This window comes from Podarcis melisellensis, assembly GCF_964234715.1.
Source record: "Podarcis melisellensis genome assembly, chromosome: 3".
NCBI lineage: Eukaryota > Metazoa > Chordata > Lepidosauria > Squamata > Lacertidae > Podarcis > Podarcis melisellensis.
The window spans coordinates 98,691,846-98,716,462 of record NC_138530.1 but is presented as its reverse complement, the minus strand read 5'-3'; the positions used below and the strand labels follow the sequence as shown (position 1 = coordinate 98,716,462).

General features: G+C 41.0%; 1 protein-coding gene across 2 annotated transcripts in view; it reads left to right on the top strand.

Moving 5' to 3' along the window:
* The window catches only part of CSMD1 (CUB and Sushi multiple domains 1), a 355,527-nt gene that overhangs the window by 214,806 nt on the left and 116,104 nt on the right, over nucleotides 1-24,617 (top strand). For both annotated transcript variants that reach the window (XM_081905886.1, XM_081905887.1), the window contains exons 26-32: nucleotides 1,624-1,740; nucleotides 7,576-7,689; nucleotides 8,617-8,712; nucleotides 13,155-13,358; nucleotides 14,773-14,897; nucleotides 18,360-18,456; nucleotides 19,961-20,065. In XM_081905886.1, coding sequence (XP_081762012.1) covers nucleotides 1,624-1,740; nucleotides 7,576-7,689; nucleotides 8,617-8,712; nucleotides 13,155-13,358; nucleotides 14,773-14,897; nucleotides 18,360-18,456; nucleotides 19,961-20,065 — 858 coding nt within the window. The remainder of the gene's footprint in view (nucleotides 1-1,623; nucleotides 1,741-7,575; nucleotides 7,690-8,616; nucleotides 8,713-13,154; nucleotides 13,359-14,772; nucleotides 14,898-18,359; nucleotides 18,457-19,960; nucleotides 20,066-24,617) is intronic.

Genomic DNA, 24,617 nt, shown 5'->3' with positions numbered 1-24,617 from the left:
GTCATATACATTAAGAAAACAAAACGTGTTTTAAGGCATTCTGAAAACAGCTTAAGCCTTCTCAGCCAGTGATCTCTCCATGTCAGTTTCCTCAGGAATATTTGGAGTTGGATGAACTATAAAGGAACTCTTCTCTCTTAACTCGACTTAGTGATAGGCCGCTGTTGGAATGAAAAGTATGAAGCATTTTTGCACCAGTCTATGGCCCCAGGTTTCATTGGAGGCTTCAGTACTTGGAGTAACTTATTCAATTGTACTGTATGTTCTAATTTAAAGTTTTCTGCTCTCGTTGCCTGGTATGTTCCTCCCTGCGACACTTACTCAGTTTCCCAAGCCACCTAAAGGCTCCTTGCTTGTCCTTTCTCCCTTGCTGCTTCCCTTTGCTGCTTCTCTCACTTCAAATCCCTCTGAAAAATCCCTCTACTGCAAAACCTTCAGCACAATCCCTTAGTCTTCATCCCCGGCAGAAACATTTTTGTTCTGTTTGGCCGTTCTGAAATGGTCAGTGTTTGTAGGTAACAGGTGATAGATATGTCGAAGTATTGGAACTCCAATAATTTTTTACCCGATGTGAAAAAAGTGTTGTTGTTTTTTATAGTCACAAATCCCAGCATACATAATCATGTGGATGGATGTCAGCAAAACCCACAGAGCACACGATCCGTCATGGATTTTAATCTCTCTGTTTTGCAATTTAAATTATCCTATATATCTTTCTATCACATATTAATTGAGCAGAGAGCAGGATAGGAAAGGACCTAGATAGAAGTTTGGTTATAAGCTTTATATTGTCAGTGGAGATGTTGTTGAAGAGTACCATGAGAATTCGGTCAGGGGTACCTTTACCTTTACCATGAGAATTATAGTGTATGACTTTTCTTTCCCTCTCTTTCTCAAATGCAGATTTGTGTTTCTATCTTTGCAGAATGCATTGAGGTACATTCCATACAACTTACCTCTTAGCAAATTTTTATTTATTTTTAAAAATAATTTTGAAACCATTTTCAGTCAGAGAATACCAGAGCACTTCATAGGAAACACACACACACACACACACACACACACGAAACAGAATAATAAAACATTCTAAGGAGACACGCAACTAAAACATTGTCTTTTAAAAAACCAAACTGAAGATGCTAAAGAACTTGTACTAGTGGCTAAAAACACCTGAGTGAACAGGTATGTCTTTCTTGATGCCACACAATCATCAGTGCCTTCCTAATCTCCAAAGGGAGGTGGTTCTAACAGGATAAGGCTACTGAAGGCTACTAGCCATGATGGGTGTGCTTTGCTTCCACATTCAGAGGCAGTAATACTTTTGAATGCCTGGAAATCACAGGAGGGAAGAGTGTTCTCATGCTTGAACCTTGCTTGTGGGTTTCCCACAGACATCTGTTTGGCCACCATGAAGAAGACCCACTCACATGTGGCTATAACTGTGGACTTCAACTGGCTGAAATCCTAAACACCTTCCAGAGAGTAAGCTTCACTGAACACAGTGGGACTTGACTTCTGAGCAAACATGCATTGCCAGCACATTAAATGCGATGAGTTCTAATCTGATTGCAGTTCAATAGCACTTTCCCTCAGTTTAATGTTTACACATTTTCTTTTTTCCAGCTCCCTGTGGGGGTCAGTATATTGGCTCAGATGGAGTAGTTCTATCACCAAATTACCCTCAAAACTACACCGTTGGGCAGACTTGTCAATATTCAATTACTGTGCCTAAGGAATTTGGTAAGTTTTATTCTGACGTGTAGCAGTCACTAATTCTTTCATTCTGATTTTGTTCTCGGTGTACAAGTTGCTGAGCTAAACCAAAGGTATTTTGTTTCTCATGAATGAACACAGCTAACATTGTATGTAGCTCCTGAATATTTATCAAGATTATTATTTTTATTCTATTTTGCAAGAATAGTTTTAAGGCTCTACAATCTCCAGGGCAATCAACAGAGCAGAGTTAACCACAGAAGATACCAATAATCAGAACATATAATGAACTATAACTGAGTACATAAGTTTTTATATGGGAATAAGAATTCATTCATTTTTGCTCATACACAGTATCAGAGACAACAGCAACAACGTAGTAGGTTTTCTTTTTTTAAAACATATGGCATAATCCAAAGATTTGAGTTTCCAGTTCTATCTGCCAAAGGGAGTATTGCCTCCTTTCATTCAAACAGTAACCCACTACCACCATCTAGTAACCTTGAGTAAACTTTCAGGATGCATTTACAATATGGGATTTGGGGAGGACTTACCTGCGACCGAAAACAAAAAAGTCAAAAAATCGCACTGGGTGTACACAAGCTCTTTGAATGCCAAGAATTGCTTTTGGACCCTGATCCATGTACTCCCCCCCCAAAAAAAAAATAACACACACAAAATGAAATACAAATTAGAGGTGATGTCTGTATAATGGCTGATTTTCCCCATTCTGGGTGGGTGGCGTTAGTGGCCCCTCGTGGTCTTGCACCATCCCTGGGCAGCCAGATTGTAAAGGTCAGCTGTATGTTAGCATTCATCCCCCGGCTGGCTGCATCATAGGGCAGGATTGCCTGCCAAATCTCCCAATCACTGGACCCCTAGTGGGTGAAGCCTCGCTGGTGGACTATGAGTCAGAAGTTCCCACTCTGGTCCGCCAACCACGCCAAGACCCCTCTACGTGGTCTGCAGCATATTCAGGGCACTGCGTTAAAATGCTCTTGTTGGAAATCTCTGTCCAGAAGCCCAAGGGTAGAGTCTATGGCCATAGAGGTTCCAGTAGCAGCCTGAGGGTGGCCTTCACACTAGATAGGCATCTTGTAGAGGCACTAATCCCCGGCACAACCCTGAAATGTCTCAGCCCTCCAGCAGGAGGCTGAGGCAGATATGCACCCAATGTCTGAGCCAAAATCCACCTATGTCTGGAATCTATAACGTTGTGGCCAATTTTATCCCAGGTGGTTGTCCGATTGACTTTATTCAGCACACACTTGCTATAGACATGGCACCCGGAGTGGTCTTGGTGCTGCAACTGGGATTACAACTTGTGGAAACACCATAGAAACCTATGACATACATTTGGCCCAGATTGGGATTGAAGGCATCTATTTCTAAAATAAACTGGGACGCGGGTGGCGCTGCGGGTTAAACCACAGAGCCTAGGACTTACCGATCAGAAGGTTGGCGGTTCTAATCCCCGCGATGGGGTGAGCTCCCATTGATCGGTCCCTGCTCCTGCCAACCTAGCAGTTCGAAAGCACGTCAAAGTGCAAGTAGATAAATAGGTACCACTCCGGCGGAAAGGTAAACGGCGTATCCGTGCACTGCTCTGGTTCGCCATAAGCGGCTTAGTCATGCTGGCCACATGACCCGGAAGCTGTATGCCGGCTCCCTCGGCTAATAAAGTGAGATGAGTGCCACAACCCCAGAGTCAGCCACGACTGGACCTAATGGTCAGGGGTCCCTTTACCCTTTTTAAACATAGCATGCTATAGAATGAAAGGATACATTAGTTAATTGGATTTTTAAAAATCGTGTTGTTGTTGCTGCTGCTGCTGCTGTTGCTGTTATTTGTCAAATTTCTAAACCACCCTTCTTCCCAAAGGAGGCCAGGGTGGCAAACACCAAAACAGTAAAACAATACTGTTAAAAATAAAATAAAGAAATCAGGTTTTCAGCAGACCAATGTTTCTTCCAAACCAGTAGTAAACAATGGGTTTTCACAGGGAAAGCAGCAGAGCACCCCCCCCAAAAAAAACCACCGCTCAGACCCATTACTTGAAATCACTTGAAATCGAGGGACAAATAGAAGTTTGGATGGGACATTAATCTAGGCAGATTTTTTTAGACTCAGCTAGTTTGACTTCTGCGTCATGTGGTGTCAAACATAAGATTTGTGGGCCTCATCAGGTCACTTTAGAGGGTTCCAGTGTGACCCACAGCTAACCTACCATTCTTCATACACGTCGTTCTGTTTTCTGTGCTAGAAATCCACTAATTCACTCTTTGCTGTTGTGTTCAAGCTACAAATGCTTAAGGATAGACATATTGGCACAGCTGTAAGAACTGTATTTCAGCTTCCCCAATTTATGGTGGAATTGATGGTTTGGTGTTGAGTTCAAGTAGAACTAACATTTTTCAGTGGAAAATCATTGGCTTTGCCTCAGATGTCTACGCTGGGTGGGAATTTCCCATCCAACTCATTTGAGTTTGACACCACTGGATTGAGCTAATAAATTGTTCCTACAAGCTCTATATCCATGAGAAATGTTTATTTAACTGAAGTGTGTGTGTGTGTGTGTGTGTATGTGCTTGACATAAATAAAATTTCCCCTTTAGAGATATGTATGGGGGGGGGTGGAAGGGGGTGGATGGCCAAACTAACAAAAAAAAGTAATAGATTTTGTTGCAATTTAAAAATAAGCTTATTTTTAAAAAAACCAAAACGGAATTCTCTTTTCCCTTGATACCGAGGAGATACAATTTCACAGTAGATAAATGCAGTTTTGTCAATGAGGGAATTAACTAAATTCGATCAGATAACACATTTCAGTGATTCATTGTCTCACTCAGCTAACTCCACTGTGCATCATGGGAGGCATTGCATTACTCTTTGACTGAGGGTGTATTTTTGTTGACTTTAGACCTGGAATAAAGTATGAGATAATGTGTCTACAACATTATAGTTCCCAACAGATAACACTACACTTGGTTACTGTGTTTTTCTTTCCTGCCAGCTCTAGAGGGTATAAACGAGAGATGGATAAAAGACTGGTGCATTGGAGCATTTAAATAAGAAATCACTGAGCATTCAGAATTATTAGTGTCCTGAGATGGCAATTACAATAAAAGCCTATTTGAGTTTTATACAGGAGACATATTTACGACATTAAAGTATGAGTTACAAAGTGCTTTCCCCCACTCACCTTGTGGTCAAATAGACATGTAATTTCTTTGCGTCATAGTACTGCTGATGAATTCTCTGACATTTCCCCATACATAATATTTTTTAAAATCTCATTAAATTTGCTGAGAAAACCTATGGCTGGACTAATATTTTAATAGTTAATAAGGAGATAACCGTTAGAAGTAAATATTTCTACTAAATGAAGATTTAGTATTTATTATTTCTCAAAGGAAATGGATATTTTTATCATTATGTTACAAAGAAACAGTATGAACATTTATAGTAATAGAAAAAGCAATGGCAATACAGTCGCACCTTGGATCCCAAACGCCTTGCGAGTCAAACATTTTGGCTCCCTAATGCTGCAAACCCGGAAATGAGTGTTCCACTTTGCAAACATTCTCTGGAACCCGAACATCCAATGGGGCTTCTGCAGCTTCTGATTGGCTGCAGGAGTTTCCTGCAGCCAATCGGAAGCCCTGATTTGGTTTTTGAACATTTTGGAACTCAAACGGACTTCTGGAATGGATTCCGTTCAACTTCCAAGGTACCACTGTATTTTGAAACATAGTTTATAGCAAAGGAAAACCATGACACAGAGTAGAATGAGTTCAATTTTGCCCATGGCTTTTGCTGTTGGACGCACATGAAGGCTACTTGGTGTTTTGATTAACATAACAATGTGGGTGGCGCTGTGGGTTAAACCACAGAGCCTAGGACTTGCCGATCAGAGGTTCGGCGGTTCGAATCCCCGCAACGGGGTAAGCTCCCGTTGCTTGGTCCCTGCTCCTGCCAACCTAGCAGTTCGAAAGCACATCAAAGTGCAAGTAGATAAATAGGTCCAGTGGGAAGGTAAACGGCATTTACCTTCCAGCAGGAAGGTAAATGGCATTTCTGTGCACTGCTCTGGTTTGCCAGAAGCGTCTTAGTCATGCTGGCCACATGACCCGGAAGTTGTACTCCCTCAGCTGGCTCCCTCAGCCAATAAAATGAGATGAGCCCCGCAACCCCAGAGTCGTCCACGACTGGACTTAATGGTCAGGGGTCCCTTTACCTTTACTATCATTAAGACTACATAAACACCAGTCTTTGGGCATGTGGATCTTTTGCATCTGCTTGGTGTATAGTAATGAGCCGAAGCAGGTTATTCCTCTCTATAGTGGTGCCCCGCAAGACGGAAAACCCGCTAGACGGAAAACCCGCTAGACGAAAAGGTTTTCCGTTTTGGAGGCACTTCGCAAAACGAATTTCCCTATGGGGTTGCTTCGCAAGACGAAAAAATATTGCGAGTTCCCGCGGGGTTTTTTGCTCCCCCCCCCTTTTCCTAGGCCGCTAAGCCACTTCACAGCTGATAAGCCGCTTAACAGCTGATCGCTAAAAGCCGCTAGACCGCTAATAGCGCTAATCCGCTAAGCTGTCAATGGGCTTGCTTCGCAAGACGAAAAAACCGCTAGACGAAGAGAATTGCAGAACGGATTCTTTTCGTCTTGCGAGGCACCACTGTACATTGTTTTGTTGGGAAAACAGAAGGGATCCATTCTGTTCTGTCCAGGTTCTGGTGTGAATGCCCTCTTTGAACCAACTCAGTTTGGAGTATGCAAGGAAAGGATGGGCTGTTCTAGCATGGGCTGTTCTGGGATGGTACCTTACTGGCAAATCACGGCTGTTTACCAAGAAAAGAAAGTGGGGAGGTGGTGTGGTGCAAATACAGCACAGAAGTGCCAGATTGGCTTCACTGCTCAGATTCCAGGTGTAATAGATTTTGGAAACATCCGTATAGGTGTGCAACTACTGTGAACAGAAGGAAAGTAATACATTTGACATATCAGCTATACTTCTCCCCCCCCCCCCATCCCCTCATTTAGAGATGGTGAAAATCTTGAATGGCAACTTGCCTTTCCCAGAAAGCACAACCCAGGCATTCAGTCTTGTTGCCTAGAAGGCAGCAATGCCTATGCTGTACTCCCCAGACATGTATTTTTTCTGACAGGAGAAGCGTTGTCATTGCAGCAATCAGATCTGCAGAGACCTTGTATGCTTGGATCCACTGGCTGGAATGAAGGTCTGACCCTTGCCTTAGGAGACTCTTTTACATATACTCCATGTCATTACCTCTCCCCAGCCTTGGGCATATTAAAATGAAGCCCTCTGCCACCTCACCCTTTCTTTCAAATTAAAGTCAAACCACAACTCCAGGCACAGTGCAGGCAAGTCTGATACCAGAGCTGGTCTTCAGGCAAATTCCTGCAACTCTTTTTGTACCTTCCCAGAATTAGTCTGCTGGCTTCCAACTGAATAAGTGGATGCCACACAAAATTTATCTTCTTTGCATTTATATTTTCATATTCATAGATTTTATTCTAGTTTTATGGAGATTTTCATTATCCCAACAACCAGGATTTCCACAATGTAATCATTATGTCAGGATATGTCTGTGCACCAAAAGATTTTTAGAATATTCCCGCACTGACAATACTTTCCAAATGTCAGTGCATGGAAGATTGTTGAATTATTGGCACTTACAGTGAGAACCAATAATGTACAAACAACAAGTTGCTTTAGAAAACAACAACAACAACAATCTTCCTTTTATCCCCAAAGAACTCAAGAAACTTAAGCTAATTTGTCATGTTTTACATTTAATATGCACTTCATTTCTTTCATTATATTTTTTCCAGTTGTGTTTGGACAATTTGCCTATTTTCAAACAGCTCTAAACGATGTAGTGGAATTATTTGATGGAGAATATCCACAGGCTAGACTTCTGAGTTCACTTTCTGGATCTCACTCAGGTAAAAAAAATATTTCCTAAAAAGCTGTGGAAATATTCCCATTTTTTATTCATGTTTAGAGTCATTGTTTCCCCTAGCCATTGCTGCCGTTCCTGTCTATAGTTATTCTTTTTCTTTAGTAGATCAATGTGAGATTATGCTGCGAAGTCAGTGACATGATAACCATATAGATTGAATTTAACTATGATGTAATCGGAGCAAATAAAATAAGTTAGGAGTGAGGACAATGCTTCTTGCATTAGTTACATATCTCATTCCACTCAGTCAGGAATCCAGACTGCTTAGATGTATTTGTGTATTTGTTCTCTCTTTTTCTGAAGTTCAGAAGTGAATGCCAGAATTTACATTCCAAGAACAGAGACATTCACATATGAGAGATATATGAACATGCATGGAGGAATTCCAAGGTTTTCCAGTATAAAACATACTTAGGGGAAAAACAACCTTTCCTAAGTATACTCAATGGGTATGGAATGCTGTCTGTTGGAGGCAGTGGGAAGGGGACAGAAACCTAAGCAGGAGAGGGAGTAGAATATTGAGGAGGAAGGCATAGGCAACTAACTGGAACAGTGAACAGGAACATTCCATATCACCAACATTATGTTGCAAAACTCAGGGCTAAGCCCAAGGTAAGTCATTGTAAGTAAGAAGGAAACAGTGCAAATAAGCAGGTGGATGTTTTCTTCAAGCTGTTTAGAAATGTAATTTTAAAAAGGTGTTTTTGAACATGCTGCAGTTTATTTATGAAAAACGGTACTTAGTTTCAGCAAAAGCGAGTTATTTTATTGTATTACGTCTACCAATAAAACAGTACATAAAAACAACCCATCTCAAATGTAAATGTTTCATGCCAGTGTGCATAGAACATAGGCTTCTGTTCTCTAGTTATTTTGCTCATGATTTCTCTCTGTTCATTTTAATTTGTAGGAGAGACTTTGCCCTTAGCCACATCCAATCAGATTCTCTTGAGGTTTAGTGCCAAGAGTGGAGCATCTGCCAGGGGCTTCCATTTTGTCTATCAAGGTATTGGTCTTTTTTTTCTTTTTTACCTTTTTGTATTTTGTGGACTACGTTGCCTTGGCCCTCACTGCCAGAGGAAGAACTCAAACTCCCAGTTCTAGTGCTGCCCAAGGCTTTCATGCTTAAATCCGATTGGTACGCAAGGTAAAATACAGGTTACAAGGTTCAGCAGGTACGTAGGAGGCAGATGCATGGCTAAGTCCAGTCAAACAAGTAACACCCACCCATACTTTCTTTAGAAGAGCAGGGCGGGTACAGTGATAATAGCTTGCTTGAGACTAGGCAAGCAAAGGGGGATTCCTTCAAGTGGGCTGGCTCTGGGAGGTTTGTCTGTGCTGGTGTCTGTGTGTCCATGGAGATGCAGTCAAGGTTGTCTCAGCATCACTTACTCTCCAGAAGGGAAGGCTCCTCACTGGCAGGAGCAGGCTCTGGAAGCAGGAGGTTACGAGTGTCCAGGGTTGTAGGGAAGGGGCATTCTTTTGACAACCTGCTTTACCTCTCCCTAGTATCCAGATATCCATCCTCCAGGCCATCTGTACTCCTTTGCAGCATCAGACACTATTTGGAGTCTTCATTCCATTTTCCCCATCTTGCTCAGGATCCCTTTCCATTCCTCCTCAGCCCCTCTACAGCACCTCCACATGTGGTCATGACATATGTATGGTCTCAGTAGCACCAAATATATATATGTCTCAAATAGTCATGGGAAATGCAGTGTGTTTTTAAGTGCCTTTGTAATTGATTCATGGCGTGTTTTGCAATCTTAGCTATTTTCTTTTCATTCACAGGGTGTGTTATTTGTCATCATGATTGTGTTCAGAGATTAGATTAGGTACCTATAGGGTATGCAGTACCATGCAGCCTGGTGTCTTAACCCATGTGCTGAACTCCTCATGTGCAGCATTCATATGCCAGTGATTTACAGAACAACCCAAAACCTCTTTGGACAGTGGTGGTGGTGGACACAGATGTCTCTCTGTCCAGCCCTGCAAGGCTAACTTCACCACCTGCTAGCTGCCACCGTCATCATTACATTCTGGTGACGATCCCCACCTTCTACCTGTCAAACTAGTGGGTGTGGGGTGGAGTTTCCACTGTTAAGATCACATCTGCCGCCATTGTGTGATTCTTCTTAGCTTGAACTCTTGAAGCCAATTTTCATGGGCATTGGAGGCTACAGGAACTGGGGGAATTGGCCAAAATCTCCTTCCTCTTCCATTAGTGAAGTCAATCACTGAATCACAAATTCCTTCTGTGATCAGAAGAAGTAACTGAATTCCATCCTACAAGACCTGCCCCCAAATAAGGTGTATGGGATTGTAGCAATCATGATTTTGAATACTTTGGACAGCATCCAATGTTTTTCTGTATAAATGAAGGCACCTCCACTAGAGTTGTGCTATTGAAAGGGGTCACTGTAGGAGGGGAAGTCATTGGATTTGACCCATATGTGTTTTTTTGTCTTCTGCTACTTATAAAAATATAGTTCCAGATTCAAAGATTGGGGGTGGGTAGCATTTCATTATCATGTAACAAATTGTTCAGCAGTGTTGTATTGTTTGCTAGTTTGGGGAGGGAGGGGTAGTGTTTATGTTTATTCATCACTGGCATTAGGATATAGGATTACTCTGTCTAGTGGCATTTGAGAATAGGAAATGCTATTCTCAGCATCTCGGAATGAATCAAGTAAGTAAGCCTGCTTTATTTATCTCTGGAGAACCTTGCAGCTAGTCAAGTTTCCATTTTTGGAAGATGAATGCATTAGGATCCCTAGCTGCTAAAGCTTTAGCCAGGGCCATGCGGCTTGTGGCATTTAATTAGATTTAATAAATATGCTACCACAATTTGGGGATTTTCAATCTTCTTGTGAAATATAGGAACAGATTTCCCAGGACTGCCTGCCTGCTAATGTTAAGATACCTCTGAGAGCAGCATCCCCATTCCTGAATGAACACTCTAATCTGGCCTGCAAAGTCAATCATTTTATTTATCACCCAGTATTCCAGATTGACCCTATTACATGTTTGCTTTTCCACTAGGCTGATTTCTATTTTGTTTCATAGCACTAAAAGATGAATAATAATTACTACAGAAAATGCAATTTCTCTCTGATACCATCTAAGAAGACTAACTTGTCAACATTATAGTTTAGAATTAGACTGAGGATTAGGAGGGAGAGGTGCCCATAGCTAGCCTAATTGTATATTCTGTTCACAGCTAGTGAAATATTAGATTTCAAGCTTTGGATTTTGATATGATGGCCCTTCCTCCCCCCCTCCCCACAAACTAATGCCATTTTCTCTACATATTTCTTTTTGTCTCCAATAAACTGCCTTCCTTTTTGAGATGACTCACATTTCTTTATATTTCATACTTCACAAAAAGCAGGATGATTAGCTGTTACATGAATGAGCGGAACCTCTACAAAAAAATCCTCAAAAAACAGTGTTGACATTTTATAATGTTAACTACCCTCACATTTTCAGTACAATTGGGTTTTAAAGGGAGTCATTTGCTCTCATTTCCATAATTATGCCATGCTGGCTTATTTCCTATAGCTCTCTGAAACATCCAGTGCTGGCCCAAGACATTAGCCCTTGTAAAGCCTATATGGTTTACTCTAGCAAGAATGAACTCACATTCTACCATTTCAGGGCCTTTGCACAAATGCAGTTTGTTTGTTTGCTTGTTCATTTGTTGTACAGTGATACCTTGGTTTACAACCATAATCTGTTCCAGATCCGTCTGGTTGTAAACCAAAGCAGGTTGCAACCCAAGGCATGCTTTCGCCAATGGGGCCTCCCCCCCCAAAAAAATGTGTTGTAATCCAAAAATAAATGTGTTGTAATTAAAAAAAGGGGGACACGCACTTCCAGGTTTGACGTGGTTGTAATCTAAAATGGTTGTAATCCAAAGTGGTTGCACACCAAGGTACCACTGTATTTATTAAATTTATATTCTGCCCTCCCACCCCCCCAAAGGAGCCCAGGGCAACAAACAACAAGCAATAAAACAATGAAAACTGCTTTGTATTAGTATTTGTATTTTTAAAAAAGTATCTGTCATCATTCAAAGAAGTTTTGTAGGTGTCCCAATGGGTTCCCCATTTAAATCAGGCAAATCTGTGATCAGTAGTTGCTGGACTACAATTCTCTTCATTGTATGATGGCTAGGGTTCATGGGATTTGAAATCTAACACCATTTGGAGGGTCACATGTTTTACAGTGCTTTTTTAAGAAGCAGTATGATAATCGTTGCTTCTTCTTTAAAATATACATGGAAACACAAGGGTTGGAGCTTTGTGGCATTGCTAGTACTTCCTAGATATTCCACATGTTATCCTATGCCGTAATGGGCATAAGCAACACTTGACCAAGAGAATGAGCTTTAGTATCGCCTCCATTTGCTATGTTGATGGACAGGTATTAAGAAAAATAAGGGATGCATGTCATGTGACAAAGGTATTTGAGAGCAGAAGCAGTAAAGGAGTCTAGAAATGTTGTGAAATGCTGAAAAGCTGCGGAATCATTTAGCATGCTGAGTCACTGTGACTTATCTTGAGGATGACTCATTGTATCTGCTTGCAGGCAGACTAGGTGTCTCACTCAGTGTCTGTGACTCAGTATCTGTAGTGTGTCTGTGTGAGGTGGAGCCTGTGATCTGTGAAGCCTGTTCTCAATGGAAACTCAGTATGCTCTGAAGCTAGTTTAATCTTCTGTTCATTATGCTGTTATTTGCAAACAAGTTTAATTTTAACTCAGTGAAGCTTTTATTCTTTTAGTGAAGAAGACTCTGCATTATTAATTTACGTTGTGCGTCAGTACATCCAGTTTGGACTTGTGTGGGACTTCTACAGGGCTTCTACTGATAAAAAGCAACTGAATGGGAGAAGGCCTATTACTCTGCATATTGTAAAAGAAGCATAAGCATGCCATCAATGCAGTCGTGTAGACTGAGCCCAGTTGTGAAGTGTGTGGAGTCCAAAAACCCATACTTTGTCACTTAGCAGCAAATGGTGTTGTACATAGAATGCAGCCATATAAAAGCTGAAGTTCAGTACCGATTTGCTTATCCAGCAGTTTATTTCCCCCAACCCACAGCTGCTTTTAGCTGAAATGAAGAATATTTCTTCGCCAAAGTAGTCTAAATCAAATCAGTCACACTACATTCCACCCAAAAGGCGTGTTTCTTGTGGACTTAGTCTGTCGTACTCATCTATTTAAAGTTTAGTTGACAAAATTAAAGAGTGGCTTGACTGAATTTTGGTGTGACTGTTGTGGAACAAAAGTGACTCAAGGAATTCAACCTGATCGGTATAATGATGCTTTTAGCCAACAAATCATCTTTCAGTTTCTTTAGGGAAGCCTCTGTTAGTGCAAACTAAATTATCTGCAGTTTCTAAGTGATGTTTCTCAGACTACACTTCTTTCCTCCTGTCCGTGCAGCTGTTCCACGAACCAGTGATACACAATGCAGCTCCGTTCCAGAGCCGAGATACGGTAGGAGGATTGGCTCTGAATTCTCAGCCGGTTCCGTGGTTCGCTTTGAATGTAGTCCTGGCTATCTTCTGCAAGGTTCCAAAGCCATCCGCTGCCAGTCTGTGCCCAATGCTTTAGCTCAGTGGAACGACACAGTGCCAAGCTGTGTGGGTAAGGCATTATTATATTTAGGTCATCCGTTTCTAAATCAGAATTCAAGAACACTACTTGTTTCATCAAGTAGTATTTAACACTTAAATTCTCTCTCCATTGATTAATACTGGTCGTGTCCAATTTAAAAGAGCAATTTGTCATTTCAAAAGTAATTGAGTACCAGCTGGTTGGTAGGCAGTATAGTGTTTCACATAATAACCTATTAGATTAACAAGGTTGATGCATGTTTTGCTGAATATTTATTATCAGTGTGACTGCCTCTAAAATCATAAGTATAATATGGAGCATAATGTCAATGTCTAGAAATCACCCTTCTGTTAATTAATTGATTTCCCCCCCATGAAACATCCTTTATAGCAGATTTATAACTGATACAGTTAGAAGTCTGCTGTTACAATGTCATATTTTAGAATAACAAGATCCAGAATAAATTGATCCAAACAATGCACTTAACACTGTGTTTTGTCAGTGAAACTCGCTAATGGAATTGTGTTTACTGTTTTGAATTCTTTTGCATGTATTAAGTCCCCCCCCCTTTTTTTTTACTCTCAAGACTTGTGCATTACACTTATTAATAATACTGACAGGGACAGTGTGACTTTAGAGAGAATAAAATAAGACCATAGTGATTTGAATCATAATAGCTAATATAATTTTACCTGAGTACATTCAGCATCTAGTATATTGTCATGGGGCAGAAGAAAGTTCTGTTTTTCACCTTGGACATAACTAATTCCAACATCACAGAGTTTCATCTTTATTTTTATTGAAATTCTCTTTAATCTGGATGTTAAGAAGCATTCATCCTCTCTCTGCTTCATATCCAATATAAATATAATTAAAATTAATATATTAATGTTGCATGGGCAAGCAACCACAGTCCGTCCTGTCTTGGCTGATCTGGAGCAGGTAGCTGCAGGGTAGCTTCAAACCTACCTCTCTTCTGTGGCACAGAACCTATTTCTCTGCCAGCTTCAAAGAAGGGTTTTGTTTTATTTTTCCTCTCTTTCTTTTTGTCTGTCTACCTCTCTTACTCTGAAGACTCTGTGGCTGTTTTCCTGCCCCATTCTCTACAACCTTCCCCTTCCTCTGTGGCGCTTTTTCCTACTCCAGTCTCACAATGAATTTTGTGGGGAAATTGGACTGGAATAAGAAAAAGGAAGAAATTCTGGCATAAAGTCACCTGAATTTAAAATATCATTTCCATGGTTTGGCAGCCATGGTCACTATTAGAGAAAATTTAATTGAATGTTCATATTTCTATGCATACATATATTTATAGATACTTCCTTTGAATGTGAAAATGTGTCTTACTTTGGTTGAAACGAGGTCTTATTTCTATTGTTAGTGTTACTTTGCTGTTCCCTGAGCATGACTTTACCTTTGTTGATATCTCTAATTCAATTTTCAGTGCCATGCAGTCGAAATTTCACTGAACGGAGGGGTACTATATTGTCTCCAGGCTATCCTGAACCTTATGGTAACAGCTTGAATTGTGTATGGAAAATCATAGTGACTGAGGGATCAGGTATTCAGGCAAGTCCATATTTTGCCCACAGTGGAATATGAACTACTTCATAATAGTAGAAATGAATTGATTGTTGATCACTCCTCTTCCCAAACCCTAGCCAAATCTAAAGAAAACACCAGCTTGCTTACATGTATTTATTTATTTATGGCATGTATATGCCATCCAATCAATTATTTTCCCAGAGTGGTGTAAAATAGTAAATTACAGTTAAAAACAATCAATACCAAAATGTAAAGGAAAACAAATCACACAAGTGTAGCAGCACAAACAGCATCATGAAAGCTTTATGAGGCAGCATAAAACCAATAAGTCTATGATGTAGATATCTCAAGTCTGGACAAGTTTATAGATCTCTATGTTCCCAGAGTTTCAGAGTATCTTTGGCTCAGAGCCAGTCCAAGAAATTTTGCTGTCCATGGCAAAGGGCAAGATGCCACCAGTTAATTCCATGAGCAGAGGCTGACTTTCAACACTGGCGATGGAATAACATCCTCCACTGTGCCTGGGGATGGCTGGCTGCTTCAAAGAGCGCATGATAGGCTGTGTAGCATGCAAGTCTCTGATCTCCAGTAGAAGGGAATAGGTAGGAAGCTTAAGAGGAATGCCACTGCTGCCTCACCTCAGCCCCCGCTGCCTGAGTGTAGCATCTTTTTCACTTTGTCTAATGGTAAGTCTGGCCTGGTCAAGTAACACACCCTCTCATTTCACCCCACATGGCCAAAGCCCATGGCCAAAGCTAAAACCACTCCTGTCTACCCCACTTATTATGCTTAAAAGAACCAGTTGCAGAATCAGGATTGATGTTGCAGGGCATTGGGCTAGATGACCATCGGGGTCTCTTCCAACTTTACAGTTCTGTGATTCCATGATTCTTTGTTCCTTTTATCAAAGCATTATTTTATACATAGTTAAATAAAGCAATATCACCATCTGCTGACAGCTAGAGAAACAACTAACGATGGCATGCAAGTGCATTCGGTTAATTTAACACAATAAATATGATGGAAATAAAATTCAGCTGTAGGGTACTGATTAGAAGTGGATACCAGCTATGTGTGGAGGCCAAAAAACGAGGCAGATGGAAGTGCCAATATCCCCTCACCCTTAAGTCAGATCAGGGCCTCCCAAAAGTCTTGTATTGTTCTGTTTTTTTATTATTACTTATTTAAGACGGGACATACACTTGAACAACACGAAAGAAAGAAAGAAAGAAAGAAAGAAAGAGAAAATTGAATTAAAATCAAAATTAAGCATGTTCTGTTTTTAATTCATTTTTCTATTCAGAATAACTCCAGGTTTTTGTATATCTCTGTTTCTCTAGGGAAGTTGGCTTTGCAAGAAGTGAGGTTGTCCCACATGTTGTCAGTAGAGCACCAAAGAGCTCTGGACTGGGTTTTTGTTGTTGTTAAAACCCAGAAGTACAGGATTTTATTTTTATTTTTTAAACCCTCGAAGTCATAAAAACCCCAGAGCTGTTCAGAACTTCACTGGCAATGTTCTGGACAGCCTCATATTGTAAAGCCTCTTGGAGACCTGTAAAACTTATATTGGAAGCATAAAGTCTATCTCAGAGGATACAAACAAACTCTGGAAAGGTTTTAAAAATGTACAAACAAGAATAAATACCACTCAGCCAGCTCTTAATTTGTTTAAAATCAGAAACAGCAAGAGACAAACCCACCCCTTTCACACATAGAAAAATATAGAGAAAAGTGAATCCATTCTACTTATGCCTGGACTCATTTGTCTGCAGTTAATCTACTCCAAAAGTAGTGTTGCCATATTTCCCAAAATGAAAATCTCCTTTTCTTCTTTTTTGGGGGGAGCGAAGCTGATGAGCTTTTTAGGGACATCTCCCCACAAAATGTTTTTTGGGGAACATCTCAGATACAGATAAGATTTTTTTTAAAATGTTCAGATAAAGATGCAAGGCAAACCTTGAGGCCCATGTACACCCCTAGTATTTATAGATCCATTGATTGCAAGCATTCATCATGTCTTTGCAGACATTTCAGTGTTATGACAACTGCTACTTAGTGTAAAAACCGGCGGTGAAGTTTGTGACTGATTTGAGTTCTGCAACAGGTTCTTCCACAACTAAATCCAACCTCTTGTCCTGCAAAAACAAAACAAAACAAAACAAAGACATCAAAATCACAGTCTTTATTTTCATTAGGTTTTCTCCCTTTAACCAAAATAACTCCTTTTCTAAATACAAATTTCGCTGCCCCCACAGGCTGCCTTGATCAATTGGGAAAATTCCACATCTATTAGCACATTCCTTTGTATGTGCAGCCTTTTCACTTCCATTGCAATGAATGAACTACCCCCAAAGAATTCTGTATCTGCACTGGCAGGGGTCTGGAGTGGAGTGGTTGTGTATAATTCTGCCTTGCAAAGATGACTTCCTTGGGATATTGATAATACCTACCTGTACTGCTGCTTCCGTATATCTTGCCATTTTTTTTAGTCTTCCTCATTTTCTTTCTTTAAATGCCTTTCTTCCTTTGTAATCATCTGTCATCTGCCGCTCACTTGAATCCAAGCTATTCAGTTTTGTAATGTGCCTTTTTATGCACTGTGGGAGGTTCTATGTTTGAATATTCCTTCACATTGAAAATATCCTCATGCTTACAAAAGTAGCAGGAAAGGGATGAGGCTTCTAGACTAGCTCATATTTTAACATCTAGATTTATAGGTGCAGGGCTTCTAAATTGGGTAACATCCATATATTTTATCCACCATCTGAAGTCTGGTACACGTAATCCTGTGCATCTGCTGCAATGCAGCTCTGCTCTGATAGAGAGCACTATCCTAACCCTTCCACGTTGATGACTGGGCACATAGGATGGCACTTCTGTGCCTCTCTGCTGGCCTCTGCAAGCAGAGAAGAGCACTGCCAATGAAAGGAGGAAACCCTACCTAGATGGGTGGGAAACTATCACTAGTGGTTCTCCTGCTGGCAAGAGTAAGCAGGAAGCACTGAAATGGAGCACTTCGAGGGTGAGGTGAAAGCTTTGGTAACATCATATCCAAAGCCTGGACGATGCCCCAGGCCCTTCAGCTATGCCTGCCTGGAACTGGCATAGCAAATGCAATAAATAACTATTTTCACCATTTGCCAGCAGAAGCCACCAGGTCTTAGGTCTCAGCAGTAGATTTGCCACTCCCATTCCTTCTAGACCCCACTGAAGATTGGTCTGTCATTTTTTGGAAACGTGACACTTCAGCAATGAATGCCTTGTTATTCCATGATCAGTTGCTGCTCTTTGATGTCATTTCGTAATTACAAAAGTGCACAATATTGTGAGGTCAAAATGTGTGTTTAGCTTATGCAGCTATGTTTTGCTGTCAATCTCATTGCTGCTTTTTTTTTTTTTTTTTTTTTTTGGTCTTTGATGTCAGAACTTCTGAAAAGATATGTAACTATACTGTTTAATGAACACCCGGTGGTGATTCTTTCACAGATCCAGGTCATAAGCTTTGCCACTGAGCATAACTGGGACTCTCTTGAAATCTATGACGGTGGTGACTTGACAGCACCAAGGCTTGGGAGTTTTTCAGGTATGTAGAGGTCTACATTGCGGTCTTATAATGGCCAAACCATAGGGATGGTGAAGAAATTTGGATAGGTTCGTATTTTTATGTGGACCTCCTAATTTATGGTGTGGTGTAGTGGTTAGGAGTGGTACACTTGTAATCTGGTGAACCAGGTTCGTGTCTCCGCTCCTCCACATGCAGCTGCTGGGTGGGCTGTTGGGCTAGTCACACTTCTCTGAAGTCTCTCAGCTCCACTCACCTCACAGAGTGTTTTTGTGGGGGAGGAAGGGAAAGGAGAATGTCAGCCGCTTTGAGAATCCTTCGGGTAGTGATAAAGCAGGATATCAAATCCAAACTCCTCCTCCACCTCCACCTCCTCCTCCTACTACTCCTCCCCCATTCCTCCTCTTCCTCTTCTTCTTCTTCTTCTTCTTCTTCTTCTTCTTCTTCTTCTTCTTCTCACTCCCGAAAAACAATATGCCAGTTGAAATGCAGTTTTCCTTCAAAGTTCACACTTGCCTGAAAGTTGCAGGTCAATTCTCCAGCCATTATTACATTTTGCGAGCTTATATGCTTGCACAGATGGAACATTTGTGTGTGAAAATCCCCAGGAGCTACCCAAATAAATAATTGTACACATGACACGGAATATACTTTTGGGTTATTGGCATAATTTTGGCCACAACTTTATTGATTACAGATAGTGAGTGGTTTGTTTAGGCATTGGTTCGACTATGCTGCTCCTGACCTCAGCAGGACGCAGTACTGACGACTGGGCCCCACCATACCATCAGTGCCGGTAAATACCATGGGGGAGCATTGGTACAGGCACATGGCTCAAGCTCACCCAAAATGCTCCCAGGGACTCTTGCGAGGTCCTACCCCCCAAAAGGGGTCAACAAAAGCATGGGGAGTCCCTGGATTCCTTTAATGGAATACCTGTTGCGCATTGGTTCTCTGACCTCCCCTCCACACCACCATTTTAACCAATGCCTAACCGCCAAAGCTTACAAAATTGTGATGATTTGCTACGCAGCAATCAAAACCCAAGTGGCATCAGCCAAATGGGAAAATTCCTACTGGGCCCCTGCCCCAAAAGCAGACGACCCACGAAGGCATAGCAAGGTCACAGCAAGACTCTAAATATAGGGAAGGGTGGGCGGATGATCCAGTGCACGAAGCGAAAAGAGGAAGCTCAACGCAACATGCAGAAATATATAAAGATCCCTCGGTTATTACACAACATATCCATTGGCCAGATTAGCCCAACAACCAAGGGACCACCAATCGGGTTGTTGTGGCTATCCAACTGCTCCCACTCACACAACAGTGAGGTCAGTTCTGATGATCTCACCGCAGCACATGCCCTTTGTGAAGAGGACCCGATTTACAGTATAATATTGTGACGTTGAACCTCACCCTATATGTTTTCTTCTTCTTTATATGTTCTGCTTCTTTAAAAGTTCCTGTGTTGCATAGATCTTGTGATAAATGACAGTGTTCATAACCTGTCCCATATTTCTGGCAGGTACTACAGTACCAGCATTGTTGAACAGCACCTCCAATCAACTTTACTTGCACTTCCACTCTGATATTAGCGTGGCAGCTGCTGGTTTTCACCTCGAGTACAAAAGTAAGTTTTAATTTTATTATTATTTTGATTGGCATTGTGCTTCTTGTTTGTGTTTGCTAGATATCATTCATATCATCACATTGTTGCACGCCACCCAAAGCGGTGCAAAATTCCAGGGGTTCCAGGTTTTCTTTGGAATGAGGGTCAGTGGAGACTATGGTGTCTTTATGATATATGGTTTATTTACACACACACACTATCATATTTGATGGAGGTGCTCACAGCATTAACCCCCACAGCCTTGGATTCCAGCAGAAATCAGGCAAGGCCTTCATCCTTGCTTCTAGCTTCACACACAACTCAACTCTGGCCTTTGTCTTTCTAACTGCCAGGCAGTTGAGGGAAGGGAGGCATCCATTGGTTGTCTGGCACAGAGCCTCTTCCTTTGTTACCTTCATGGCCCATACTTGGAGAGCCATTACCTCACCAGGAAGCTAGCATGGATCTAGGAATTAGAATGGGACTCAGGCATAGAGCCCACCCTCTAAACTCATAGCAACATTCCCCCCCCCCAACATAAATTCCAGAACTGTCTTCACTGTTGCCTTTCCCCTGGTATTTTTTATGTTACTGTAATAATGTCCAGTTTAATGGCGTGGATAAAAGGTTGTTTTATGCTTTTATTCTATACATTTGTCAATATGTGCTCATGTGTGTGTGATCTCTGTAGCTGATATAATGACAGAATCGTAGCAACTGCATGCTTCATGTAATGGTTTTGTCTGTCCTACCCTTTCAGTCATGGAATGTTGTGTACAGCACACAGGCTGCTCTGGCAGGGTGTACAGTTGTTGCAAAGTCTTTGAGATTTGCTGTTTCATAATTATGCATGTTGATAGTGATTTTTATGTTGAAAAATAACAGCAGGGTCAGTTAGACTTCACATGCCATTGTAGTTTCCATTGCGGGGTATTGTTAACCCCAATGGCTTATATAGACCAGGCATCCCCAAACTGGGCCCTCCAGATGTTTTGGGACTATAACTCCCATCATCCCTAGCTAACAGGACCAGTGGTCAGGGATGATGGGAACTGTAGTCCCAAAACATCTGGAGGGCCGAGTTTGTTTAACCAGACAACAGTGGTGTAGCGTGGGGGGTGCAGGGGGGGCTGGCCGCACCGGGCGCAACATCTGGGGGTTAGGGTTAGAGGGCGCAAATCCACGGGTTAGGGGGCACAAATCCATGGGTTAGGGGGCGCAAATTACTTGCCTTGCCCCGGGTGCTGACAACCCACGCTACGCCACTGCCAGACAAGGGAAGTTATCAATAAAGGTGTGATCATTATTATTTTTATTTTAACTTGCAGACAGTATGCTTAATAACTTGCATCCTAAATTTATTTGGCTTTCCTGGTATACATTCAGCCCCCATGCCAGATTGCTAAAGTCAGGGGTTCCCCCCCCCCCCATCAGCAGGAGGGCACATAGTATTGTGCAAGACTGCTTACAATATATTTAAAAAGAATAAAAAATAAGTATAAATGTTACAACATGAACAGGGATCACTAAATACTTGAAAGCACAGTTGGGATGTTAATTATTCTTGCTGGTTCTCTTTCATGGAGAATGACATCATTTCCTGCTGCATCAGTAATATATTGTGTTTTATGCCAAAAGGGTTATCACTATGTTTTCACTTGGTAAATTACAGCACCATCCTAATCATGTCTACTCAGAGGTAAACCCTACTGAATTAAGTGGGGCATACCTCCAGGTAAATTGGATTAGGATTGTAGCCTAAATAAAAGTAAAGTGTGACACAGCCCTCCAGTTCTATATCATTTGGAAGAGGATTTGGAAATTAAGCCATGGAATTCCTGCTAGGATACCAGGAAGTTGTTAACTGAGATTTGATCACTGGGGAACATTTTGCACACTCTCATTTACATAGTGGCACCCATGTCCTTTTCAAACTTTTAAAAACTACTGATGCAAAATAGTGGTGTCCTCTGTGCGTAGCTATGTACATCAGTGAGTCATTCATATTAGCTAGAGGTATGTGTTACAAAGGTGACTCTTAAATTTTAAGCATGAATATAGATATTAATTATTAGTCTGATAAATAGCTTGACAGAGATTAGATTCGCCAAACATCTTTACGTTTGGCTATGCAAACATTCTATTACCTTGTAGAAGGGCAATAACAATTTTCTGTGAAACTAGGGCTTATTAGAGTATGTAGATGAAGGCACCAAATAGTCCCTTAATGTTGATATTCATCTCCTTTTAATGAGCAGTCCCAAACAAGCAAGTATACCGATAAGCATCAATAGTAATACTTATAATTGGGGTAATCACTTTTCTAAAATGTTAATGTGTGCAAATTTTTGGAAAGGCCAGATTTCCAGCTGATGATAAATATTCAGGACCAGCAATCAGCCACAGGGTATCTTTATTCTGTGGTTCAATTTCCCTATTTATTTCCACTATTTGTATGCAAAGCTTCCTGTAATTTATATGAAAAAGAGGTAATTTATTGATGATGCCAAATGAGTTTCTGAAGCTTATTTATACAGAATGTGTTTTGAAAGGCTGCTGGTTTATAACATCTGCAGATGTTACGTCCTGGGCAGGATTCTGATATCAGTAACTTGACTATTGCTCTTACCTGCTATCCGCAAGGTTAGATCAAACCTTCTGACTTTGTGTAACAGTGGTCCATTCCAGTTGAAACATTAAGCCATAGTTTAGTGCTACGTGAAAGTGCAGAACCTAGACTTCTGCTCTAGGGCATTGGAATTTGCTACCACCAGTCTTAAATAGGAGATTAGACAAGTTCATGGCTATCAATAACTACTCGTAATGATCACTGTATGCTACCTCCATGATCTGAGCTAGCATGCCACTGAATACCAGTTTCTGGGGAACAATAGAGGAAGTGGACTGCTACCTTTGTGTTCCACTTTTGGGCTTTCTTGGGCATCTGGTTGGGCGTTATGGAAAACAGGATGTTGGATCAGATAAGCCTTTGATATGATCCAGCAGGGCTTTTCTTACATGTTTTCCTTTACCTCTTCTCCTGTGGGACTGCAAGGAAAAATCAGAAGCATCCGCATGCTGTTTTAAACTATTCATGGTTTGAGCTTGCCTGTTGCGCTGAAACAGGTAACTGGGGGACAGGGAGATGGACTGCTTTTCAGAATTTGCAAGGAAGTCTAATTTTTAAAAACACAATGGTCCATGGTTCTACTTCTGCTTATATTTTCAAAAGGAAAGAGCCTTAGCTAGAGTCCAAAATGGCAGTGATAGCTTTGCCATGAATCATGGCTAAAGAGTCATGTCTTAAATTAATCTGAAATATAATAAGCCTTGTTTTTCAGCACGTTACGCAACCAATTTAGGATCAGACATGAGGTGATAAATATTATTTTTTAGAGAAAAAAAGGTTTCACTAAGTAAATACGAAACCAAATAAGTTAGCTTTGTGATGTGCATGTCATATTCATTTCTGTGATTAGAAGGAAACACTGAAGATTAGTTTAGCATATTCTTTCTTAGTTTTGATGTGAATGTTTTTCTGTGCTCTCACTCTTTGTGCAACAATTGATTCACTGATTCACTGATGAAATGTTCTCAGACGTACTTCCCTCGCCCACCATTGTGAATTGCTGCAATGAAAATGAATGGCAATAAATCACCATATCTTATGAACATAACCTGGACAAGTACTGATTTAATAAGAATCTTGATTTCGTCTCTTGATTTGGCCAGCAATTTTTAATGTGCCAGTTCTAAGCAAGTTTACTTGAAAATCAGCTCACTGAAATCAATGGCACTCACATCTTTTTAAAATGCTAAGTGTCAGGGCACTTGACTGCACTGCCTGGTTTTATTGTTTTGTTTTTTTGTTTGTAGAAAAATACTTCGCTTTCAGATTGATCTATCAATACAAACAAACATCCCTCTAGAACTTAATAGCTTTTTAGCATCTCCGTGTTAGTGAAATAATTGCAGTGTGGGTAGCTTATAATAATATAATTGAGCAGCTAGCTACACAGAAAGTTGTGCAGAATACACAGCCACTGCAGGCTCCTTTGACTGCTGCTAATGCTCTTGTGTGTGCTGAACAAAATAAGTTTTTCTGTGGATCAAGATGGAAGAAGAAATAGCATCAAAGGGCCTTTGTGAAGCATTTGAACATATGAACAAATTCTGTCTACTTTTGTTATATTTGCAAGGGTTTTGTTTCTGTTTTCACCAGAAGATATTTATGTTGATATTTTCCCACTCGCTGTAGTAAGTGCAGTGGGGTGGTATTGTGTTTGGCTCTAAAAGAGCAAAAAAGGCACTTGTACACATCATGCATCTGCTTGGAGCAGGCATAGGCAAACTAGGCCCTCCAGATGTTTTGGGACTATAACTCCCATCATCCCTGACCACTGGTCCTGTTAGCTTGAGATGATGGGATTTGTAGTTCCAAAACATCAGGAGGGCCCAGTTTGCCTATGCCTGGCTTTGAGCAATCATATGCCATTAGTTGTGGTTTGGCCTCTTTCTTCTCAGTGGCTCATTCCGAGTTTTCTTCATGCCCACCTACCCTGGGTATGCAGTA